At 46.3% G+C, this 22,076-nt stretch overlaps 4 protein-coding genes across 4 annotated transcripts; 2 read left to right on the top strand and 2 right to left on the bottom strand.

Moving 5' to 3' along the window:
• Positions 1 to 918: 918 nt before the first annotated feature.
• On the top strand, positions 919 to 7,203 carry SRSF9 (serine and arginine rich splicing factor 9). Its single transcript, NM_001083398.1, has 4 exons — positions 919 to 1,109; positions 3,479 to 3,639; positions 5,123 to 5,295; positions 6,713 to 7,203. Exons 1-4 carry the CDS (start codon positions 922 to 924, stop codon positions 6,854 to 6,856), a joined length of 666 nt encoding a protein of 221 aa, NP_001076867.1. The 5' UTR covers positions 919 to 921; the 3' UTR covers positions 6,857 to 7,203.
• Positions 7,204 to 8,260: 1,057 nt separating this feature from the next.
• Positions 8,261 to 14,764, bottom strand: GATC (glutamyl-tRNA amidotransferase subunit C). Its single transcript, NM_001046562.1, has 4 exons — positions 14,589 to 14,764; positions 14,318 to 14,490; positions 9,863 to 9,966; positions 8,261 to 8,667 (listed from the first exon to the last, which is right to left on the bottom strand). The coding sequence occupies exons 1-4, from the start codon at positions 14,667 to 14,669 to the stop codon at positions 8,615 to 8,617; spliced, it is 411 nt and encodes a 136-aa protein (NP_001040027.1). The 5' UTR covers positions 14,670 to 14,764; the 3' UTR covers positions 8,261 to 8,614.
• Positions 14,735 to 17,049, top strand: TRIAP1 (TP53 regulated inhibitor of apoptosis 1). The gene is given in 2 exon segments (NM_001079776.1): positions 14,735 to 14,921; positions 16,051 to 17,049. Coding segments are annotated over 2 exon segments (231 nt in total). The 5' UTR covers positions 14,735 to 14,774; the 3' UTR covers positions 16,135 to 17,049.
• A 1,142-nt stretch (positions 17,050 to 18,191) lies between these two features.
• Positions 18,192 to 20,066, bottom strand: COX6A1 (cytochrome c oxidase subunit 6A1). Its single transcript, NM_001077831.2, has 3 exons — positions 19,947 to 20,066; positions 19,658 to 19,800; positions 18,192 to 18,480 (listed from the first exon to the last, which is right to left on the bottom strand). Exons 1-3 carry the CDS (start codon positions 20,047 to 20,049, stop codon positions 18,397 to 18,399), a joined length of 330 nt encoding a protein of 109 aa, NP_001071299.1. The 5' UTR covers positions 20,050 to 20,066; the 3' UTR covers positions 18,192 to 18,396.
• Positions 20,067 to 22,076: the final 2,010 nt, after the last annotated feature.

Raw genomic sequence — 22,076 nt, 5'->3', positions numbered from 1 at the left:
TGTAATCCCTCCAAATTGTGTGAGTATTAAAAGCACAAGTCGCACCCTATAATGACAGTCGCTATAGTTATGATTCCCCCCACCCCCACGCCGCCCGCCTTTTTTGGCCGCACCGCGCGGCTCGCAGGATGTTAGTTACCAGTCCAGGGATTGAACCCGTAACCCTGCAGTGGAAGCGCAGGAAAGGCAATTCCCAGTTCTGATTCTTTTACTCCCTCTTGGTCTCCGACAAACTTCACGTCCAAGCTACGGAGGCCAGCTCAGGCCTCTTTGCACTCATTTTAGTCCACCTTACACTCTTAGTTCTAAGCAATTGTAAAACAGGGACGGAGGCCAGGGGGCTACAGATCTGGGGCAGGGGGCCGCGACGGCCCCGCTCAATCTAGCGGTCGGGGGCTCCTCCAGGCCGCTGTGGGATCAGTCTGAGGCCCCAGCCGACTCCTTCCCTCTGGCGCCCCGCACACGGAGTGACTGCCCGGGGGACCCACCCCGGGCGCTACACCCGCGTCTACCTCAGCAAATGCTCACAAAAGCCTGTGAGATAGGCAGCGCTACAGAGCGAGAAAATCGAGGCCAAGGGAGCCTGAGTCACTTGCCCAAGTCGACACAGCTGGAGAGTGTGACCTGCCCTCAGAAACTGACTCCAAATCCCCGGACTCTAGAACCTCCCTCCGTCGTCCCTCCCTGGGTCCCCTGGGCGCCTACAGGGGGCGCAGGCGCACGCGCAGTCGTCGCAGCCGCGTCCCCTTTAAGAGGATTCCTTTTTGCCTCCTCCCGACCCCTCCGCTTCCGCTCTCATTCCCACAATGCTGTGCGGCTGAGCGCCTCCGAGCCCGCGGGGACACTGTGGGGGGATCACCGGCTGAGGCGGCGGCGGCGGCGACGTGGGCTGCGGCGGGCCCGCGGCGTCGGGCGGTGCGGATGTCGGGCTGGGCGGACGAGCGCGGCGGCGAGGGCGACGGGCGCATCTACGTGGGGAACCTTCCGAGCGACGTGCGCGAGAAGGATCTGGAGGACCTGTTCTACAAGTACGGCCGCATCAGCGAGATCGAGCTCAAGAATCGGCACGGCCTCGTGCCCTTCGCCTTCGTGCGCTTCGAGGACCCCCGGTGAGGGCCCCGCGCCGCCCACCCGCCCGCCCGTCAGTCAGTCAGCCTGAGGCCCCGGGCCCCCGCCTTCCCTTTCTCCCTTCGCTTCCAAGGGCCTCCCCTCCCCCTCTCGCCGCAGACCCCTCAGGGCGCCCCCGGGTGGAGGCTAAGGCCTCCTCTCACCGCGGGGCTCCAGGCAGTCCTTTGCTCCGTCACTTCCTCTACTATTATTTTTTTGACTTGAAAACACAAAAGCCGGGTCTGAGGAGGGCACAAGCCAGCCCGGATCAGCCTCGGGGGCTGGTACCCAGGCACCCTTCGGGGGAAGCGGCCCAGAGCTTGGGAAACTTGGCCCCTGAGGCGGCCCGGAAAGGACTCGGTGAGGAGTGAGGAGACCGGTTGTCCTCTCTACCCTCCCCTCCCCTCCGCTGGAACTCGCCGTTGTGGGGGCGCACAGTGCGGGGCGATACGGATGCCTTTGCAGGGCCGAAAGCGGGCTGGCTCTTGGATGGACCGGATTTCCATCCACGCGCGCCCCGCCCCGCAGGGGCGAGAGCCTTGCTCTGATAAAAGCATCAGGGATTTGGGGAGACTTATAGTCTGATGGGGTCTCGGATTTCACTCTTCCTTCCCTAATAAGGGGAGGCACAGCTAGATGGTAAAGGTCTCCGAGGGTTTGGACGCGCTCGATCCGAAACGGGCTCGAAGGAGTCTTTGTAATTTTGCAGTGTCGGCCCTTGTCTCCCAGAAAAGGCTTGGGAACTTTCAAAACTGCGATTGTTGGTTCTTAGAAGCCACCGCACTGTGCTGGCTACTACGCTTGGGGTGAATCGGAGCTTGCTCTCTGGTTTCCAGCATTGGCTCGGGGAGCGCTTTGCCTAGTCTGCGCCCTGCGGGCTTCGCTACGAGGACTGCCCGTGGGATGTCTTGCCCATCTTGGGGGATGTGGGCGGGTGATGCGAAGCAAGGGGAGCGTCTGAGGATGGGGAGGCAGGACGCACCCTGAGGCTTTGATGGATGAAGATTCTGACAGAAATCGTTCCTAGTATCTTTGCCATTTGCCTCAAAAATGGAACTAGGCATTTCCACACCTAAACTGGAAAAGGTTGCACCTCTAAGAATTATTAACGGTACTGGTGTTTTTTTTTTTTTTTAACAGTTGCTATTTGTCAGGTACTGTACTATATATTACTAAGCATTTTCAACAGCCTACAAGGTAGGCTCTGTTACTTTTGACATCTGAGTAAACTGAGGATAGAGTCGATAAAAGGGAGGGCTACCAGGGAAGGTAGAATTTGAATCCCCTGTTCCGCCCTTTTGAACACAAACTTACCGTGTGATGTGCTACATTGTCTTTTCCCCCCTCCTTGCTTTCATAATGGAAAAGCTATCTTTTTGATACACTAGTGCCAAGTTTCAAGCAAAGCACTGCACACACAGTTATCTTATTTAATCGTTTCAAAACTGGCATTTTACACTTAGATGTAAAGTCCTGATCGCATACTTACCCAGAGACAAAGACTAGTAAGTAGCAGAATGATTTGAACTGAGGTCAGTTTTCATTCACAACATTAAACCCGAGCAGTACCGCCTCTCTCCCAGTGTATTCTGCATATAGCCAGGGTTGAACTGGATGTGGTCCTCCTTGCTTTTGATCCTGGGGCTAGAATCTTCATAAGCGATTGTGTGCCTCTGACATCTGAATGATTCTTTCATTAGTGTGTCTTCAGCTGTTTGTCCCCCATGCCTCAGGGCATTCTCTTTCCTGTCAAATCCTGGAGAGCCATCTTGGTGTTCCTCACTCTCCTAGAACCCTAGGAAAGACTTTTAAAGTATTACTCTATTGAATATTTATCTCTTTTGGCAAAACTGTACCCAGAGAGTGGTTTTGACAACTTAGTCCTAGAAGCCATGCTGAAAAGGTGCACTTGAGGGAATTCCGTATTTCTTACAGAACACTAATATTCATTTGAGCTTTCCCTGTTTTTAAACGACTTTTTCCTTCTGTAGACCTGAATGTACTAGGCCTTGAGGAAGAATATTAAAGGACTAGTGTGTGGTGTGCATTTTGAGAAACAGCTGCCCAAGGTCAAAGAAACACTGTTCTATGGCAGAATCAGTCATTGCCAACAGTTTATTTTTTCTGAATTCTCTTACCTGTTTATTCATTATCATTTCATACCTAGAAAACCCTGTGTGTGTGACAGCTGTAAAGTTTAATTCCAGTGTCATGAAAGGTCTTCAAAGCAGTAGTACATCAAATTCCTGAGTTTTGTTCTTTTGCTTTTTTCTCACTTCAGGTTTTTTTTTTCATACTGGTTACTCATGCCCCTCACAGGGAAATTAGTTGGTCCTCCTGAGCAACACTAACTCCAGACTTTTCTCTGCAGAGATGCTGAGGATGCAATTTATGGAAGGAACGGTTATGATTATGGCCAGTGTCGGCTTCGTGTGGAGTTCCCCAGGACTTACGGAGGTCGGGGTGGGTGGCCCCGCGGTGGGAGGAGTGGGCCTCCTACAAGAAGATCTGATTTCCGAGTTCTTGTTTCAGGTATGTTCCTTTCAAACTCAATGAGATGATGCATGTGGAATACTTAGCACAGAGTCTGGCCTCTAAGAAATGTTAGCTGTTGTTTCTCAGTGCTTAGGATTTGTGGGCTTTTCTTCTCATGCACAGTGACAATCTGAAGCCTTGCCAGTGAGGCAGGTACCTTGCCAATGAAATTTCACTGATAGTGTGGCCTTGATAGAACAGAGACTTGCTTCTTATAAAAAAGGACCTTTCTAGTGTTGAAGGAGAAGATGATGCCCAAACCTCTTCAGCCAGAATTCTAAAGACATTTTCTTCTGGAAATGTACCTTGGCATCTGACTTGCTAGAAAGACATTCTAGAAGCCAGATTTGAACAAATTATACCTAGCCTTGGATCCTAAAATAGGTCAGATTTTGTGATGGTTTTGGAATTATGGAAAAAAGAAACCAAACAACTTGGAGTCTTAGGGATCATATTGCGAAGGACAGAACAAAATGTCTAGTGTTGACAAGTGATGAGATGCTAAGCTCAGAGGTTTATGCATTTTTTGGAAATACTCACACACTGGTAAAAAGCTGGGGCCTTCTGCATGTTGTAGGGGTGTTTTAGGCCCCTGGCAGAGTGAGGTATATTGAGGAACCTGGCACCTGAGATGTGAATGTCACACAGTTGCAGCGACTCCCATGGTGCTGAAGAGGGATACTGTCAGTATCTGCCTGTGTCCCTTTGTAAGTGTTTAACCCCAGAACTCTATTCCCTCCTTCAGGATGTCATACATATCTTTTTTTCTCTCCATGCTGCTCTGAAATCCTGCTTAGAAAACTATTAGGAAATGGCTGCAGTCCTGAGCTGTGAGCGGTAAACACAGCCTTTGAGAGCAGGAGCACATTTCCCTTTCATGACATCAGGTAGGGTTGTATGACTCCCGACTAGTTTTAGCGTCTGAGTCTTACCTTTTCCCCTACTGTATTGAAGAGTGTTGGTGATATTTTAAGAGGTATTTTGTCTAGTTTGTCAGTCATTCCCACCTACAAGAAAACAAACTTTAGGTTTTTCTTGTGTTACTTCATCTACACCTTGGTTATTTTATTGGATGGTTTCAAAATTCCCATGTCCTGCGTCAGACAATAAATAATTGGTACCGATAAAGTTTCATAATGGAAAAATTTAGAACTCAAAGTCTTGGGATTTTGTTATTAATTGTGAAGGACAGAGAAAGAGATGCTTGAATTCTTAGAGATACTAAATCTGTAATGGGATAGACTTCTTGCTATATCAAGAAAGGCTTAGTCTCTGGGAGAGTAGCCTAGACCAGCTTCTCACGGTGCTTTATCACCCATACTTCAGTGTTCTTCTTTGGTTTTGTGTCCCTTGTCAAAATCTGTGATTTGGGGACCATTAGGATTTAAAAGTAGTGACTGATGGGGAAAGGACCCTAGGTCTTGGGGCTCTTAACATGGATGAAGGATGTGGCCTCTTCTCTTGTGTTCTCTGTGCCTAGGACTTCCTCCATCAGGCAGCTGGCAGGACCTGAAGGATCACATGCGAGAAGCTGGGGACGTCTGTTACGCAGATGTGCAGAAAGATGGAATGGGGATGGTTGAGTATCTCAGAAAAGAAGACATGGAATATGCCCTGCGTAAACTGGATGAAACCAAATTCCGCTCTCATGAGGTGAGTCCCCACCTGCTGTCAAGGAGCTCGTTGCCATGCCACTCCACCTGAAGCTGACCTAGCAGAAGTAGCAGCAGGCCCTGTGTTTGCCATTCAGTGACCTTATAATACTATTAAAGAGCTATCTTAAGTGGACAAAGCCAAGGAATTCCTTATGTCCCAGCAATGCAGGGTCATAGCAGAGAGAAGTCTGCAGCCATAGTATTTTTAACCCAGAGAGAATACCCAGTCTGTCATGTGGTAACTGCCTTAAACCACAGTGTCCCTCCATGAACCTAACTATTATGGCTCTCCCTTCTCGGGCTTTGGTCTGGGCTCTGCAAGCCAACCTTATCACCTTACCCTCTTAGGTACTGCTGTTGGGGCTGGCTGTCATTTCACTTTGCCTTTCCCAAAGTGGTGCAGAAGCCTCTTTGAAACCGGAGCCCTTGGCTCAGGTTTTCTTGTTCATCATCTCACCCTGGGGACTTAGCTTTCCATGTTCTTCCCTTCAAGTAGGTGGCTGCTGTTTTGGACCTCAGTCTGATTCTCATGGTAGCTATTCTTTTGATACCACGGAGACCAGACCACCCATTGGACGTTTTTGTCCTGGTTACACTGTCCTGGCTTGCTATGGGGTTTAGGGATGTCTGCAAACATCAATTTCAAGGCCTATTTCTTTCTCTAAGGATTCACTTCGCTAACTATGGCTTGAAGGCTGCACGCCTTAACAGTGCTGTTGCTCAGACTATTCTCTAGGACTTGAATTTGGAGCAGAAACAAAACAGCACCTGGTCCTCAGTTACAGAGTGGGGCCTTGGTTAGGATAAATCAAATTATTGAGTTTACTGAGGGGAACAAGCATCTGGCTTCTTTCATCTTAGCATCTTTAAATCTGAGAATGCTAGCTGAGGGTGAAAAGCCTGGGGATAGGCCTGCCTGAACACTCCTCTGCTGCTTATTACAATCTTAGCTGAGCACCTTCAAACCCTGGTTCCTGTATATGCAAATAGTTCCCAATAATAGCATTATCTTATAAGACTTGACAGGAAGCTAAATTATGAAGCATCTCGCCCAGGTCCTGACACCTGGGAGGTGCTGAATACTGGTCAGCTTCTTCCGTAGGTACCCGCCAGAAAAGGTGGCAGGGGACTGAACCATATATCTGACCTCTGCGAGCCTTTCCAGTTCTTAGATTATGGGGGTCAGTGGTATAATTTAGGTTTGTTAACAGCAGTAGCCAGTATTGGAGTTATTTACCACATAATCGAGTTGCCATTTATTATCTGTGTTACCTTGAGCAAGAATGCCTGCCTGTGGCACTATTGTGCCAAATGGTGCTCAACACTACATTATTGTTAGGCGGCCATGTTAGGTGTTGGTATGCCTTATTCTTCTAGGTCTTATTTTTTCCTTGACTTTTTTGTTTCCTTTTCAGGGTGAAACATCCTACATCCGAGTTTATCCAGAGAGAAGCACCAGCTATGGCTATTCACGGTCTCGGTCTGGGTCGAGGGGCCGTGACTCTCCATACCAAAGCAGGGGTTCCCCACACTACTTCTCTCCTTTCAGACCCTACTGAGACAGGTGGTGGGAATTTTTTCTTTATTTTTTAGGTGAACTGAGCTGCTTTGTGCTCAGAATCTACATTCCAGATTGATGATTTAGTGTCTTAGGAGATTTTTTTAATTTTTTTTTTTTTTAAGGAAATAAAACTACATAATTTCTACCAGGGCCATATTAGCAGTGAAACATTTTTAACTGCAGAAATTGTGGTTTTGGTTCAGAAACGAGTTGTATATTTTTCACCCCGATGATGGGAAAAAAATCAGTGCTGTATCCTTGTGGGTTGCTCTTCTATGGAGATCAGCAGTTACTGTGACTGAGTCGGCCCATTCTGTTTAGAAATATATTTTAAACGTTTAATAACTGACAGGTGTAGTTGTCTTTGATTGTGTTCATAGATTTCACCAAGAGGCACACTCATATGTTTTAAAAAAAACCAAAACATTGAGTTGCAGTGGCAACTTGTGCCCAATTGGTAAGGAGCAGGAGTGGATTACTTATTTGGGGATAAAGTTAGCTGCTCTGACGATGGTCTGAGAACATCACATCCGAGGGAAGTTTCAGGGTTTTCTTACAATTCAAGGCCAACCATATAAACTAAGCTGCTTTAATGAAAAGGGGAGCATTGCAGATAGGGGAAGGGAATGAGAAGGCTAAAAACAGACTTTTAAAAGTGGGTGCCAGCATAAAGATCACTGGGAAATTCTTAACCAACTTTGCTTAACTTTAGCAAGTTGGTCAGGGGAAAAAACTCATTTAAGTTTTGGTTCTGTCACTTTCGCTCCTAAATTTGTCTCATATTTGTCCTTGGTATCTGAGCTATAAAAAAAGACAAACCCCAAAACCAAAACCTCCCACTGTCTTGGATTCTGCTTAGTTCAGTAATCATAGGGCAGGGAGTCAGGGTAAGGGGGCTACATTGTCACAGGGTATTTTTTTAAACCACTTTATTGAAATATAGTCAGCCCGTAAAAGCTGTACTTTTTACATTGAACTATGGGGCAGGAGGAGAAGGGGACGACAGAGGATGAGATGGCTGGATGGCATCACTGACTCGATGGACGTGAGTCTGGATGAACTCCGGGAGTTAGTGATGGACAGGGAGGCCTGGCGTGCTGGGATTCATGGGGTCGCAAAGAGTCGGACACAACTGAGTGACTGAACTGAACTGATACAACTCAATGAGTTTGGAGTGAAGGTATGCACACATGAAATGACAACCGTGAACGTCATAAACACCCATCACCTCCCCAAACTGCCTCCCCGGGGCACCTTTAACCATAGCAGAAAGTCAGCACTCAGCTTGAAATACAGTGGGTACCCAAGAACAAATTTAAGTATGTTTAGTAAAGATAAAAGGCTGCTCAGGTTGACGGAAACAGCAACTGAAAAGGTGGTCATGAAGTGATTGGATGCAAGGTCTGTAACAATTACATAAATAGATTCACTTAAGTGCAGTTTGGTAGACAGTCTTTTAGGGAGGGATAAAGTCTTCCACACTGGTCTATGAGTATCTATGAATATACTTGATCCATTTCCTTGGAAATCAGCCGTACCTTCCACTTCCTGTTGGTATCAGGGACTCTGCCTTATTTTGGCGATCTTTCCCAGTTCTGTCTTCAGAAGAATTAGTTACTAAAAGATACCTAGCCATCACTTTTCTCAGGTGACTGAAGGAAATGGTACGTTAGTGTTCATAAGAACAAAATAGTTGTTGCAAAATAGTTGCTGCACTTCCATGTGTTCATAGCACGCCCCTTCCCAGAATAGATACTCAGCGATGTGAGAAGGGCTGTTTTTCATCCAGCTTTGACCAAGAGATATTACCTGTTTGAAAAGAATAACAAAAAGGAATTTTGAGCTAACTGATTTGCCATGAAAAATAAGCAATGGAAGTAAGTGTAGCTATTACCCTGTTTTTCTGAGTATCTGAAAGAACCACAGTTATAAGTGAGGCCTAATTAATGCACACTTAAATAAGTAGCAGAGAGCATTAGACATGTCTAATGTTAATTAGACATTTGTATGTATATAGGAGAGGAAGGAGAGACTACGTGAACTCAATTTTTCCCAAGAAGCAAAACCTGACACAAGGTCCTGTGTGAGAAACAGCGTATGTGATCAATGGCTATGTCCGCTCAAACAGTAACAACTATCAAAGATTAACACCCAAAGTTCTGGGTGCTGTTATTGGCCCAAAGTTTTAAAATAGTTACAGTGAGGTTTAAAGATGCAAATTTGCACACTAGGGGTTGCAAACCGATGACTCACAGGATGCACCTGGCTTGCAGGTATGTTTTTTACTTTCACGGTATTTTACTTTTTTAAAGTCTTTGATTAACAGTTAAAATTTGGGAACCAGCACACAGAATGCCAGATGTCCAGGTTCTCTGGGCATCCCATTCCTGCCTGGCCCTGAACAAGAGAAGCAGCACATGGCAGCTGTCCCTTTAAGGCAGAGCTCCAGATCTGCCACTCGGCACAGCCTTCCCCACCCCAGTCCTGTTTTTGTTTTCCTCATTCCTGTTACCAACTGATCCCTAGAGGTTAATGTGACTTCAAGAATCCACCGCCACCTTGCCACCTATACATACTGTGTTTTTGTTATTCCCAGTTTTACTGAGGTAACAGACATATAGTTGTAAAAGTTTAAGATGTGCAACACAATGATTTGATCACAATGATTTGATACATGTATATACCACAAATTGATTCCCATAGCAGGATTAGTTAATGTCCATTGTCTCACTTGGTTACAGTTTCTTCTCGTGGTGAGAACTTTTTTAAGATCGATCTACTCTAGCAACTTTCAAGTATACAATACACTATTGTTAACTAGTCACCATGCTGTACATCACACATCCCCAGGACTATTTAACTCATAACTAGAAGTCTGAACCCTTGGACAATCACCACTGCCACTTTATACTTGGTCAGAGTGCTTTCACAGAGCAGATCTGGGCCTCACAGTTCCTACAGCACTCTCGGCACAGTCTGTTAAGCCATTTTGGGCAGCACGTACCTGGCGGAGCCACAAAATACTCTTCCACAACTCGGTGGGAGTTTTGTAGTAGTTCTTCAGCACAGCTGCCTTCTACCACATTGTCGGATCTCAAGTACAGACATCTACAAAACCAGAAGCTTAAGGTTAGCTTCTCAGAACATGGCTTCAAGGGCATGGGTGGAAAAGGTCAACAGTGGGAGGAGAAGATGACAGCAGCATATTCTCGAGTTAAGAGTCACTGCTCAAAGATGGAAGACCAAATAATGGCCTACCATTTATTGATTTCCCTAGCAACCTTGTGAGATAAGTGGTATTAATTAATAATTATTCCTCAATATTGACAAGTTTTAATAAATATTTTTGATGATTACTACAGGTAAGGTGCTTTTGGTGGAGATAGTAAAAAGGCAGTTACAATACAGTGTGTTAAGTCTAATGAGGTAAGCAATGCTTGCCAAGGAAATTGATAAGGGGACCCCACCCAGCCTGTGGTCCTCAGAACAGGTGATGTTACCCCTTAATCATGATCAAGAAAGAGCTGGATTTCGGGGGTGGGGGACGATGGGGATGGGAAATGAGTAAGGTACAGAAACTTTCTCAACAGTGGTTATAAGTGACTTAAGCTGCTAAGGGACAGGATTGGGATCTGAGCCTGGTTCTGGTATCCCTAGGATGAGTGCTTTCTTCATCACAGCCACCTTTGGATGTAAAAGTACCTTCCCTTGCAAGATGTACCACAAACGTAGCCCAAGAATCTTGTAGTGTTGTCGGGGCTTAGTGGCTTCATTAAACTATCCAGATGGGAGACTAGTGAAACCAAACAGGAGTTGAACACATCTGTGGGGCTTTACTACTGTTTTAAGGTTTGAAAGTGCATGACAAGAGGTTTGAGATGGCTTCCAGATACTTGGGCTGAAAAGTAAGCAGTATGCTCAGTCACTAACAGGATAGCAGCCAAGCTTTCTGCTTTGAAGCAGACACAGATTGAGGGCTAAACGTAGTAGGGCAAGGATGGGACATGAACATCTGTAGAGGCTGTATAGAAAGGCCAAGGTGTAATCATAAGTTTCTTTTAGGAAAGGACTGGTTCTGTTTCTTAGGGGCACCCAGCCCTGAATGAGACAGGATAAATACTTATTAATGGTACAAAGAGTTCAAAGCTGAACTTTATTCTAGGACTGGCACTGTTTTAACTGTGTGACCTTGGACAAGTATGATCTTTCTAGACTTTAAGTTTCTTGCCAAAAAAGTGAATGCACTAGATTTTTTTTTAAACCATATAAGGAATATGCACTCATTTAATAAGGATACTTGGAGAACAACAGTAAAAATCATCTGTAAAGGTGACCATTGGACTTTCTGGAGTTTATATTTCTGTTGGGCAATATAACAAAATGTTTAAGAGCTGGGGCCCCTGAATCACTGCGGAATTCAAACCCCAGAGCTGCACATGGCCTGTATGCAAGTTACTTACCCTTTCCTTATCAGTTACCTTATTTCTAAGAAGGTTCAGAGAATTGCTGGGATGATGTTTAAAAAGGTCTGAGCCAAGGGGCAACTAAGTCCACATGCTCTAGAACCTGTGCTTCTCAACAAGCGAAGCGCACACACCTCAATGAACACCTAGCGCAACCAATATAAAAAATTTCCCAGGTTCACTCATTTGGTAATTGGGTTTCCTAGTAAGGTTTCCTGAAGGATGAAATTCACCTCTTTAATTATCACACATTTCTACCCAATTACTGTTTAAGGTGAAGTTGTTTGTAGAATAAATCCACACCTCCCTATTTTCTTAATCATAGGCTATTGAACCCAGAGTCTCTGTGAGGGCACACCAAGCAGACCCCTCATTTGGCAAGCTGCTGAACTTTTCTTGACCTTGGAATCATGCATAAAACACCAAACAGGACCAGATGAGCTCTTCAGGTGCCTGTCAGTTATGAAGGTCTACCTCACCTCATCTTTCTCAGTCGGGATTCTACAAGAGTTTAGTCCAGAAACGTAGGACAACTTCTATGCGTCTGGTCTAGTTGTTAGTTATGTACCATCCTTGGAAGAATTGAAAAAGAGTCCATTGATTTTGCTGTATTCTCAATCAGATGAAAAGCCCTGGTTAAGAACAGTTTCAACTGTGAATTAGAAATCTCTAAAAAAAAAAATCTCTGCCCTCTAAAGTTCATGGACAAGGCACTTAAACCAGTAACTGTGGGCAACGCATCTAATTTCACAGAAAGCACTATGGCAGCATGATGGAAGAAGTGCCTCAGCTGGCCCTGGGGCTGACCAATGGGACAGTTCTGCTGCTGTTTTAGCTTCTTTCTGCCTCTTCCCAGCTATCAGCTGCCAGGAGCTGTTTCTCTGGCCACCAGTCTACCTCCATCTACAAGCCTTTTCATTTAGTTTCACGCAGATTGAAATGAGAGCTAATCAATGTGGCAAACAAGACCCTGAGGAACATCTTAAGTATTGAAGTTATTTGACTGCAATCAGAGATGCCATGTGAGTCAGTCTCTGGCTCTGAGATGAAAAAGAATAGTTTCTATGGGATGACTTTTTTTTATGGCCACCCCACACTCCTTGCAGGATCTTAGTTCTGGACCAGGGATTGAACCCATGACCCCTGGCAGTAGAAGTGAAGCGTCTTAACCACTGGAACCCCGGGGGAAGTCCTGAGGCTAGCAAGCACTCAACACGAAGGTTACAGTTACAGATAAGTGTGGCTCTCCTGACTGGCACTGACTAATGGCAGCCTTTCGCCCACTTCTACCAGGAATTTATTTTTAAAAATTCCATCAGGAAAAGGCTAGGACAGGGTTGTAGATTGCCCTTATCTTTATAAGTTGCATACCTATCCTTCCCAAGAAGCTGCACTCCTAAATGGCAAACAAGTCTGCTTTGCAAAAGAGAGTGTTTTCTTTAAAAATGTATTAAGATTTGGCAATAACTGGTAGAGGTGGTTAGGGGCTGCACACTTTAAGTACAGTATACACAAGCCGCTTTGTCAAAGACCCAGCCCTCCGGGTTGCATTACACTACTTCACTACTTGGGTTATTACTCTGTCCCCTTAGGCTTTCCAAGGTAAAATTTCCCTCTGCATTTCCACCTTCTCTAACACTGCTGCTGCTGCTGCTAAGTCACTTTAGTCGTGTCCGACTCTGTGTGACCCCACAGACGGCAGCCCACCAGGCTCCCTTGTTCCTGGGATTCTCCAGGCAAAAACACTGGAGTGGGTTGCCATTTCCTTCCCCAATGCATGAAAGTGAAAAGTGAAAGTGAAGTTGCTCAGTAGTGTCCGACTCTCAGCGACCCCATGGACTGCAGCCTACCAGGCTCCTCTGTCCATAGGGTTTTCCATGCAAGAGTACTGGAGTGGGGTGCCATTGCCTTCTCCATCTCTAACACTAACCATGGTTAACAGTTTCCTGCATGCCCTTTCAGGGAACAAAACAAAACTTAATGCATGCACCAGATTATATAAAATATACACATAAAGTATCAATGAAACCACATACCATATTCTGAACTTTGCCTTTTTTATTATTATTAAGTATACCCTGCAAACCTTTCCATATCAGCATATATGGTTATTTCATTATTTTTAACTGCCATTTCAATGTATGAAGGTTAGCCATGAAGGACGCTTCAGTTCAGTTCAGTCGCTCGGTCGTGTCCGACTCTTTGCGACCTCATGAACTGCAGCACGCCAGGCCTCCCTATCCATCACCAACTCCCGGAGTTCACTCAAACTGACGTCCATCGAGTCGGTGATGCCATCCAGCCATCTCATCCTCTGTCATCCCCTTCTCCTCCTGCCCCTAGTCCCTCCCAGTTTATTTTCTGTTGTTCTGTATTATCAACGGATTTGCCTACCCTGAATGCTCGTGCACGCATCTTGATGCACTGTCACAGATATATGTCACAGACAGGGAACCACTAGGTCAGAATATGTGTATATCTAAAAAATTTTTGAGACAGGAATCTAGGAGTAAGCAAGTCAGATGTGAGCTCACTTTCTAATTACAAGAAATAGTACAAGTCAACAAAAATAAGATATTCAAGAAAACAGTGGAAGAAAACCCACCAGGATAAGGAGGTAGTGACTGGAGGGAGTGGAGGGAGAATTTAGAGAAGCCACGAATCGGGCGTGCAGCAGAAAGAGGCAGGAAGTCAAGTGGCCGGAGTGATGAGGTAGGGGGCGCTCTAGAAAGTTGGGCCGAGAAGGTGAAAGCTCAGACGTTTGGATTTTGTTACTAGTTACACTGGGAAGGCTCGAGGATTTTAAAAGGGAGGGAGATGATCCTTAACGTACGACGCAAAGAGCGAAAGCGCTTACCCGCAGGGTGGGCGTGGGCAAGTTCTCGCGTGTCGCTAATGTTCTTTTCCCCTCGGTGGAATGAGTGACTAAGCTCCAGCCTTTACTGGTAGCGAAGACGCCGCGGGCAAGCCTTCGAGGGCCGCGTCCGCGAGCTTACCTGTCCTCCAGGACTGATTCCATGGGCTCCACTCCGTCGGTGTTCACCGCGCGGAGCCGGTCGGCGAAGGCGATGGCTTTCTCCAGCCGGGCCACGGCCTCCTGGCTGCCGAAGTCCACCAGCGATAGCCGCTCCAGGTGCTGGATCAGCTCGCCCGTGACCCGGCCACTTCCCTGGGGGCGAGGTGGGGGGGAATGAGGCGGAGGGTGTGGGTTACGGGTGGGGCCTGCGCCGCCTTCCGCCCCGCTCCGACACCCGCCTGGACCTCTACCTGAGGATCCGCCTTGGAGGTGAAGCCGCGGCGCCCGCGCGCCGCAGCCCGAAGACCCAGGTGCACGGCCCGCGCCCACATTTCGCTCCGTCTCGGCCGCCGTAGCGCATCCTCTCCTAAGGCCGCGCGACGCGCTTAAAAGTGATGACATCCGAGAGCGCCGCCACCGCCGCGGACGTCGACGCCATGAACAGCGTAGGGGAGGCTTGCACCGACATGAAGCGCGAGTACGACCAGTGCTTCAATCGCTGGTTTGCCGAGAAGTTCCTCAAGGGGGACGGCTCCGGGGACCCATGCACCGACCTCTTCAAGCGCTACCAGCAGTGTGTTCAGGTGAGCTCCGACCCGGGCCCTCTCGCCTCTGCCCCAGGCCCCAGCTCGAGGGGGTTGGGACGGGCAGGGTGGAAGAAAAGCCTCGATGAGACCAGTGGCAGGAGTTCTCTCCCTTACCATTCACCACCCAGGATGCCTGGTATCTCTCCGGATGTCAAATCCGGAGATGTAAATCTTTTTGCAGCACCTTACTTTCTGCGGAGCCCAGTTACATTCTTTGGTTCCTTTGGTGATGAACCTGAACTTGCAAAGTGAGCCCAGTTATTTGTATTTTATGCGTGGAACACTCACGCCCAGAAATAGTTAAACGAGTAGTCGAAGTTCACTAGAATCAAGTGTCCTTGGATTTTGCGGTGGTGCACTTTTCCACTGTTGCTGAGGGGAGAGACGGGATGTTGAGTCTCTCTGGTCTGTTAGACCTCATGGAGGGTCCTCTTATGTTGTCACAATGCCTTCACTGGCCTATTTTTTCTCTCTTGGCTAGTTAGAACATCTTTATTCCAGCACAGTGAATGTGAAACAGATCTGTTTATAAGAACAGCCCAGAGCAAGGCATTCCCAATTAGTTAAGTTAAAAAACATCCTCAGTAAGTCCAGGTGGAGTTGCTGTCTTTGTCCCATAGACAGATTGGAAAGAAAGGCTTGCTCAAAGTTATATAGCCAGTAAGTCCTAGGACCGATTTGAACTTGTGTCTGTCACAATAGGAGCTTCCCAGGTGGCTAAGTGGTAAGAATTCACCTGCAATGCAGGAGATGCTGGTTCAGTTCCTGGGTTGGGAAGATCCCCTGGAGAAGGAAATGGTAACCCACTCCAGTAGTCTTGCCTGGGAAATCATGTGGACGGAGGAGCCTGGCAGGGGTCACACAGGGTCACAAAAGTCAGACACGATTTAGTGACTAAACAAGTACAACAGAGTGGTGATACTGCTTAAATTGCACTTCTGAATTTTGTTACAACTCTCCAATCTCTCTCTGGTCTTAACACTTAATTTCTTCCTAATCACACTTAGGGTTTGTCGTGTTTGGTAGTCCTTTACTTTTGTACCTAAAGTACAAAGTATTCTACAAAATATTTCTAGTTTCAACTTCAGGCTTCATGTAGTCCCTTTATCATGTTTTCTTCCATCAGAAAGCGATAAAGGAGAAGGAGATTCCTATTGAAGGACTGGAGTTCATGGGCCATGGCAAAGAAAAGCCTGAAAGCTCTTCTTGACCTTGACAGTCATCTTGAAAGTGGACTCCTCAAATCAGGAAATTGAGGACTCTGGATCGTATCAATTAAAACTGAAGATAGCATGATTTGATGAATTTAGGAGGGAAGAACTTCCTTTCCTCCTTGATATCTTTCTCTCATTTGTAAAAAATGATGAACCATCACTCTTTGCTTTGAGATTTCTGGCTTTGGCATCACAGCAGGAACTCAGTATTCTAAATAATGGGATTATTTGGGATTATCATTGCAGTACTTGGTCTGGGATCAGTTTTAAATATATCTTGTATAAAAACTCTAGTAAGCTTGTCAGGATGACTAAGGTTGCCTGACCTTGAGCCATTCTTTGAAGGACATTACGTACACTCTCCTGGGGTTCTTTGTTCATGGAAGCAACTGGTTAAGATCTCTTTTCTCTCAGGGAGCTAATCCTCTAGAAAGGGTTCCCAGCACAACAGTTTCAGTCAACGCTTGGAAGCACGGTTTTATTTTCATATAGTAATTTAACTGTTAAAGATTGTTGGTGGACTGGGTTAGCCAAGAGGAAGACCACTTTCAACAGTTTCCTACCTTAACAAGAGGTGTCAGATTTCATACTAAGATGTGAAAGCTTCATGAATGCTGCAGTGAACACCATTTCAGAGCACTTGGTGTAGTTCAGGAATTAAAATCTGGAGTGGCTATGGAGGAAGATCCTAAATTACCAAGATTTGCTGCTGCCAGCTTTCAACTTAAGTCAATGAATTAAGTCAACCTGTGTATCATAAAAATGCCAAAATGCTGCTGCATATGATTAAATGGGGGGGGGGGTGCGGGCAGGGTGAAGAGGTCCCTTTACTTGCCTTGTTTACTCACCCTGCCCTGTAATGCCTGAAATCATGAAGATGGAATAAATTTGTAACATTTAGTTTATATTCATTATTTGTTCCTGGAACTCAGTGCATTTTATGGAACAACTTCCATTCTATGAACCCCACACATCTCATGTACACTGGGGGGGGAGTTTTATATGCTTTATAATTTTAAAATGAAGATTTATCTAAGCTAGGTTGTATGGTATAGCAAATGGAAACCTCACTGATTTCAATGTTTATATAATGGCACCCAACCCACAAAATTTTTTATGCGCCCACAGAGTATGAAACTTGATTTACAGAAAGCCTAGACTCTATATCTCTTTTCCACTTTACCAATTATTAACTTCATATTTAATGTGACCAGTCCTTAATGCCAATGCAGTACATTCTGCATTTATATTTTGGCAAGCTAAGGTCCATTATACATAAAAGATTTGGAACCCAGCTGAGGGAGGCCAGGCAGCAAACGAGTTAAGTAAACTGCCCTGAAATAAGCCTGGCCGCAAGTCGGTCAGAACCTTGTAGCCTCTTGAATCTTACCACAAAACTGTCTGGATGAGCCTTGAGAATAAAACAAATTTTACTGTAATTGCTGCTGAGGGAATACTTTTTTTCTGATTGTTCCTCATGCTATTTTTACTTTATCCTGCCCATAAAATGACCAACTATCTGAGGCACTTCAAAGGTTTTAAATTTTGAAGAGGAAATCTTAATTGCTCTTTAAGGGTGATTTTGTAACTATTACTGACTGTTGTTTCTAATTCTTATGGCTACAGGAAATTTTTAATTCCAGAAACAAACAAAGCCAGTACTATATGCAAGAAGTGTCATACTGCCATACTGCCTTTATTTCTCCAGGTTATAACCCTTCTAGCCTGAAGGGAGCTGAGACAGGACCCAAGATGCGAACTTGGAGAAAACTGTTTGATTTTAGGGAGTATCCTTCAGCAAATGTCAGTGTCTTTGCCATCCAAAGTCTGCCAGGACCCAATTTTGACTGTTAATTAGCTCAATTTAGATCTTTGTTTTACCCACCCCAGGCACGAGAAACCAAGACCAGGCCTGTTACAAACACTGTTCTTCGGGAGGCCTGACCCGGACCTGAAACACTGTCAACAGTAGCACAGACTGTCACTGTACAAACAGGGAGAATATTAACACTAATTTCTGAGGGAAAAACAACCAAAGAATGCAACTCTCAGGTCATGACTAAATTATTTATTTAAGCCATCTCTTCCTGCTATAAGCAAAGGGATGGAAGATCAGTGAAATGGTCCTCAAGTGTAATGGTCATCACTGGATACAAGGTGGTGAGCTTAAGGTCCCGTATACTTTTCTGGTCCATGCATGCAGAGTAATGGTCCAAACCAGTGCTCTGGTCCCCACTGGGTGGTGGTCCAGGTTCTCTTTATTCGTCTTCATAGCCGGTTGGAAGCGGGTTCACATGAGGGTTATGGAATAGGGTATGGTTACCATCTCCCCAGGGAAAGGGCTGTGGAGTGAAGACGGCAATTAGGCAGTTCCAGAAAACAGTCAGCACTGCCACGAACTGCTTAAAACAGAGCAAGTAGCAGGTAACACATAAAATGGAAATTCATCCTTTACATAACTGCCATGTTTCAGTGCTCCCGTAAGAGAGCTCTTATAAACTCCAGGGGAGCCTGTAAAGAGGACAGTAGGAAAGGCAAGCTCAAGTCCATTACTCATAAGCCTCTCCCTTGTAACTAAACCTCAGTGCTGTGTTTCTGGAAGTGCAGTCCTCCCATCACCTCCATCAGAATGCTAGAGGCGGGTACAGGGGAGGAGATGCTGACTTCAATGCAGATTTCTGGACCTGAAACAAATCTCTGGATTGGAAACTGCAACATACCCTCAACTCTTCTGCATGGTACTTTTGAAAAACATTGCTCCAGGGCAGTGATTTCCAACCCAGGATGATTCTGCCCTTGTGGAGACACAGGCCAGCATCTGGAGACATCTTGAAGAGGAGGTACCACTACCACTTAGTGGTTAGAAGTCAATGATGCTGCTAATATCCTGTAACTCACAGGACTGCCCTTTGCCCCAACAAGAATTATCCAGCCCCAGATGTCAATGGTACCGAGGTTAAGACATTTCGCTGTATGTATGCCTTCTAATTCTATCGTACAAGGGTGGCAGTGGCGCTGAGACTCATCAATTCTTTCGGAATTTAAGAATCCAGCTTAATTTTCCACTTGGGCTAAGTGATAGTAGTTAAATATCTACATCAAGAGTCAAAAAATGACACAGTCGGGGTGGTAACTAGCATAGGGGTGAAGATTAGAAGCTGTCAATCTCTTCGTTATGCAGCTAGTAGCTGTCAGATGCCCAGGTTTTAGAGAGGTGAACCGCCTTCCGACTCTGCCAGCTTAAGGTAATTTCACAAACCTCCAAGTTTTGTACAACCGACAACTGTTAACAGCATCATAAGTTAAACGATGGGATGACTCAGAAAAAACCGAAGGGCACTTGTTGTATGACCTTGAAAAAGAAAACTCAGGCCTGGCCGGAGAAAATAAAAATGTGTTTGGGAGGATTAAATGAGAAACTGTGCACGCCCGGCACCCACCGTTTTAGAGAATTAAGAACTTGGACTAGGGCATTTGGGGAAAGGCGAACAGACACTTGAAGAGACTGCAAGGGGGTACCTTGGACCTGATGCGGAGATGGGGATAGGCCACGAACTCGGGTCTCTCCTCCTCTCCGTGGTGCGACTTCAGGAAGACATTCAGCATGCTCACTCCCACCCCAGGGAGCGCCACGAAGTAGGTGAGGGCCTTCCACATGCGAGCTGCAGAGGGGGCACGACCGCTCAAGCCGGGCGAGGAGCCGCCCGCGTCTCACCTCCCTCCCCCAAGTCCTCAAACCAAGGTCAAAACCCCGCCGCTCTTCTCTTCAGCAGACCAGAGGCCCGCCCCGCGACCCCGGTCCCAGTACCTGAGCCCTCCTCGCCATGGGCGCCACTGGACATACACCGACTCAGCTGCAGCCGGGAACGACCCAGCAACCCAAAAACCCGAGATCCAGCTGCCGCCGCCATCTTCGACCTGAGTCCCCCGCCGCGCCGGAAGCGGAAATAGAATGTTGCCTGTGGAGGGTGGGACCACAACCTCAAAAGGAAGTTCCTATTGGGCGGTACCTTTTCCGCGGAGGCTGCGCATTGTAGTGTGAAAGCTCGGAGCCGCGGAAGCCAGAGGGAGCATGCGCTCAGCAAGCCTGTGTGCATGCTGCTGCTGCTGCTGCTGCTGCTGCTGCTGCTGCTGCTGCTGCTGCGTCGCTTCAGTCGTGTCTGCTGCTGCTGCTGCTAAGTCGCTTCAGTCGTGTCCGAAACGTCTGGCAGCCCACCAGGTTCCCCTGTCCCTGGGATTCTCCAGGCAAGAACACTGGAGTGGGGTGCCATTGCCTTCTCCTCCTGTGTGCATACCTTGTTCCTAAGGTCAGCACCGCGGTGAAGTTAAGCGCGTAAAAAAAAAGGTTTGTGGAAGGACATCCTGGCATCCAGGGTCTCTCCCTTCGTTGGAGTCCGTGCGCATCAACAGGTTCCGAGCACAAATCTCCTATCTAAAATGCTTTTTCCCTCCTCATCCTCTGTCTCTGCGTTATTTTTTTTTTCAAGACACCAAGACATAATAATTGTCATCATTATTATTTTGTAGGCATCACACAGCTTATAATCTGTCAGGGGAAACAAAAGATTTTGCCACTGCAGCATCCTCAAACTCTGGGATCGTGCCTGGCAAGTAACAGGTGCTTAACACAAATATGTTGAATAAATGAATAGCAACGGGAAACAATTGACATCTCTTACACTTTATCTCCGGAGAAGGCAATGGCACCCCACTCCAGTACTCTTGCCTGGAAAATCCCATGGACGGAGGAGTCTGGTAGGCTGCAGTCCATGGGGTCACTAAGAGTCGGACACGATTGAGCGACTTCACTTTCACTTTTCATTTTCATGCATTGGAGAAGGAAATGGCAACCCACTCCAGTGTTCTTGCCTGGAGAATCCCAGGGACGGGGGAGCCTGGTGGGCTGTCTATGGGGTCGCACAGAGTCACACACGACTGAAGTGACTTAGCCACAGCCACATACTTTATCTCTGCAATTCTTTCCTACCCTTCTTTTTTCTTCTTCTTCTACTCATCTAAAAACAGTTTTTAAAATAAAAGTTAAAAAATAGATGCGTAAGAGAGACTTCCTTGGTGGTCCAGTGGTTAAGACTCCACCCTCCCAATACAGGGGGCTCAGGTTCCATCCCTCCTCAGGGAGCTAGATCTAGCATGTGGCAACTAAGACCCAGCGAAGCCAAATAAAAATAAATAAACAAAATCTTAAAAATAGATACATAAGGTAAAATAAAAGTAAACTTCTTGACCATAGGTTCCTTTAAAAATAGGATGAAAGCTCTGAATCCTTTCCTCAAATGAAATATTAATACAGCTTCTCAGCACACACAGTTTAAGCACACAATGAGAGGGGAAGAAGGTAGAGTGCACCCAGAGACCCCCTAAGAGTCCTGTGCTCCAAATTAAGAACCCCTACTTAGAGGAATAAACAGAGAATCTGGTGTGGGTAGACTGGATTCATATTTTGTTCCCATCCCTCACAGCCTGTATGACCTTGAGCAAGTCAGATAAACGCATCCTGCAGTTTCATGAAAACAAAAACAGGGTCATATTACCAGAGCTTCTCAACCTGATCTTTCTTTCTCTGGGTAGCCTGGGTTTTTGCATGTTATGGTGAAATTAGAATTGTCAAATCTCTAGGCATCATCGAACAGAGTTAAAGGGTCTGTGAAGCCCTACAGCGTAGCCATGGAAAGGATCTGAGCTCAAGGATCAGGAAATCCTGGGTTCAAATCTGGTCTGCCCTCAGCTGTTCCTCTTCTCTAAAGTGGGAATGTAATATGCACTTAACTCATTTATCTGACAAACAGTAATTTAAGACACAGCTCCACCTGGAGAAGTTACTCACCCTCCATTCATAGTCATGATGGTTAATTTAGTAAATATTAACTACAGTGGCTACCGTGTGCCAGGTGTACACAGTAGTGTGCAAGAGCTGGAA

The sequence above is a fragment of the Bos taurus genome, chromosome 17, assembly GCF_002263795.3.
Source record: "Bos taurus isolate L1 Dominette 01449 registration number 42190680 breed Hereford chromosome 17, ARS-UCD2.0, whole genome shotgun sequence".
Classification (NCBI taxonomy): domain Eukaryota; kingdom Metazoa; phylum Chordata; class Mammalia; order Artiodactyla; family Bovidae; genus Bos; species Bos taurus.
This window is presented reverse-complemented; position numbering and strand designations above follow the sequence as displayed.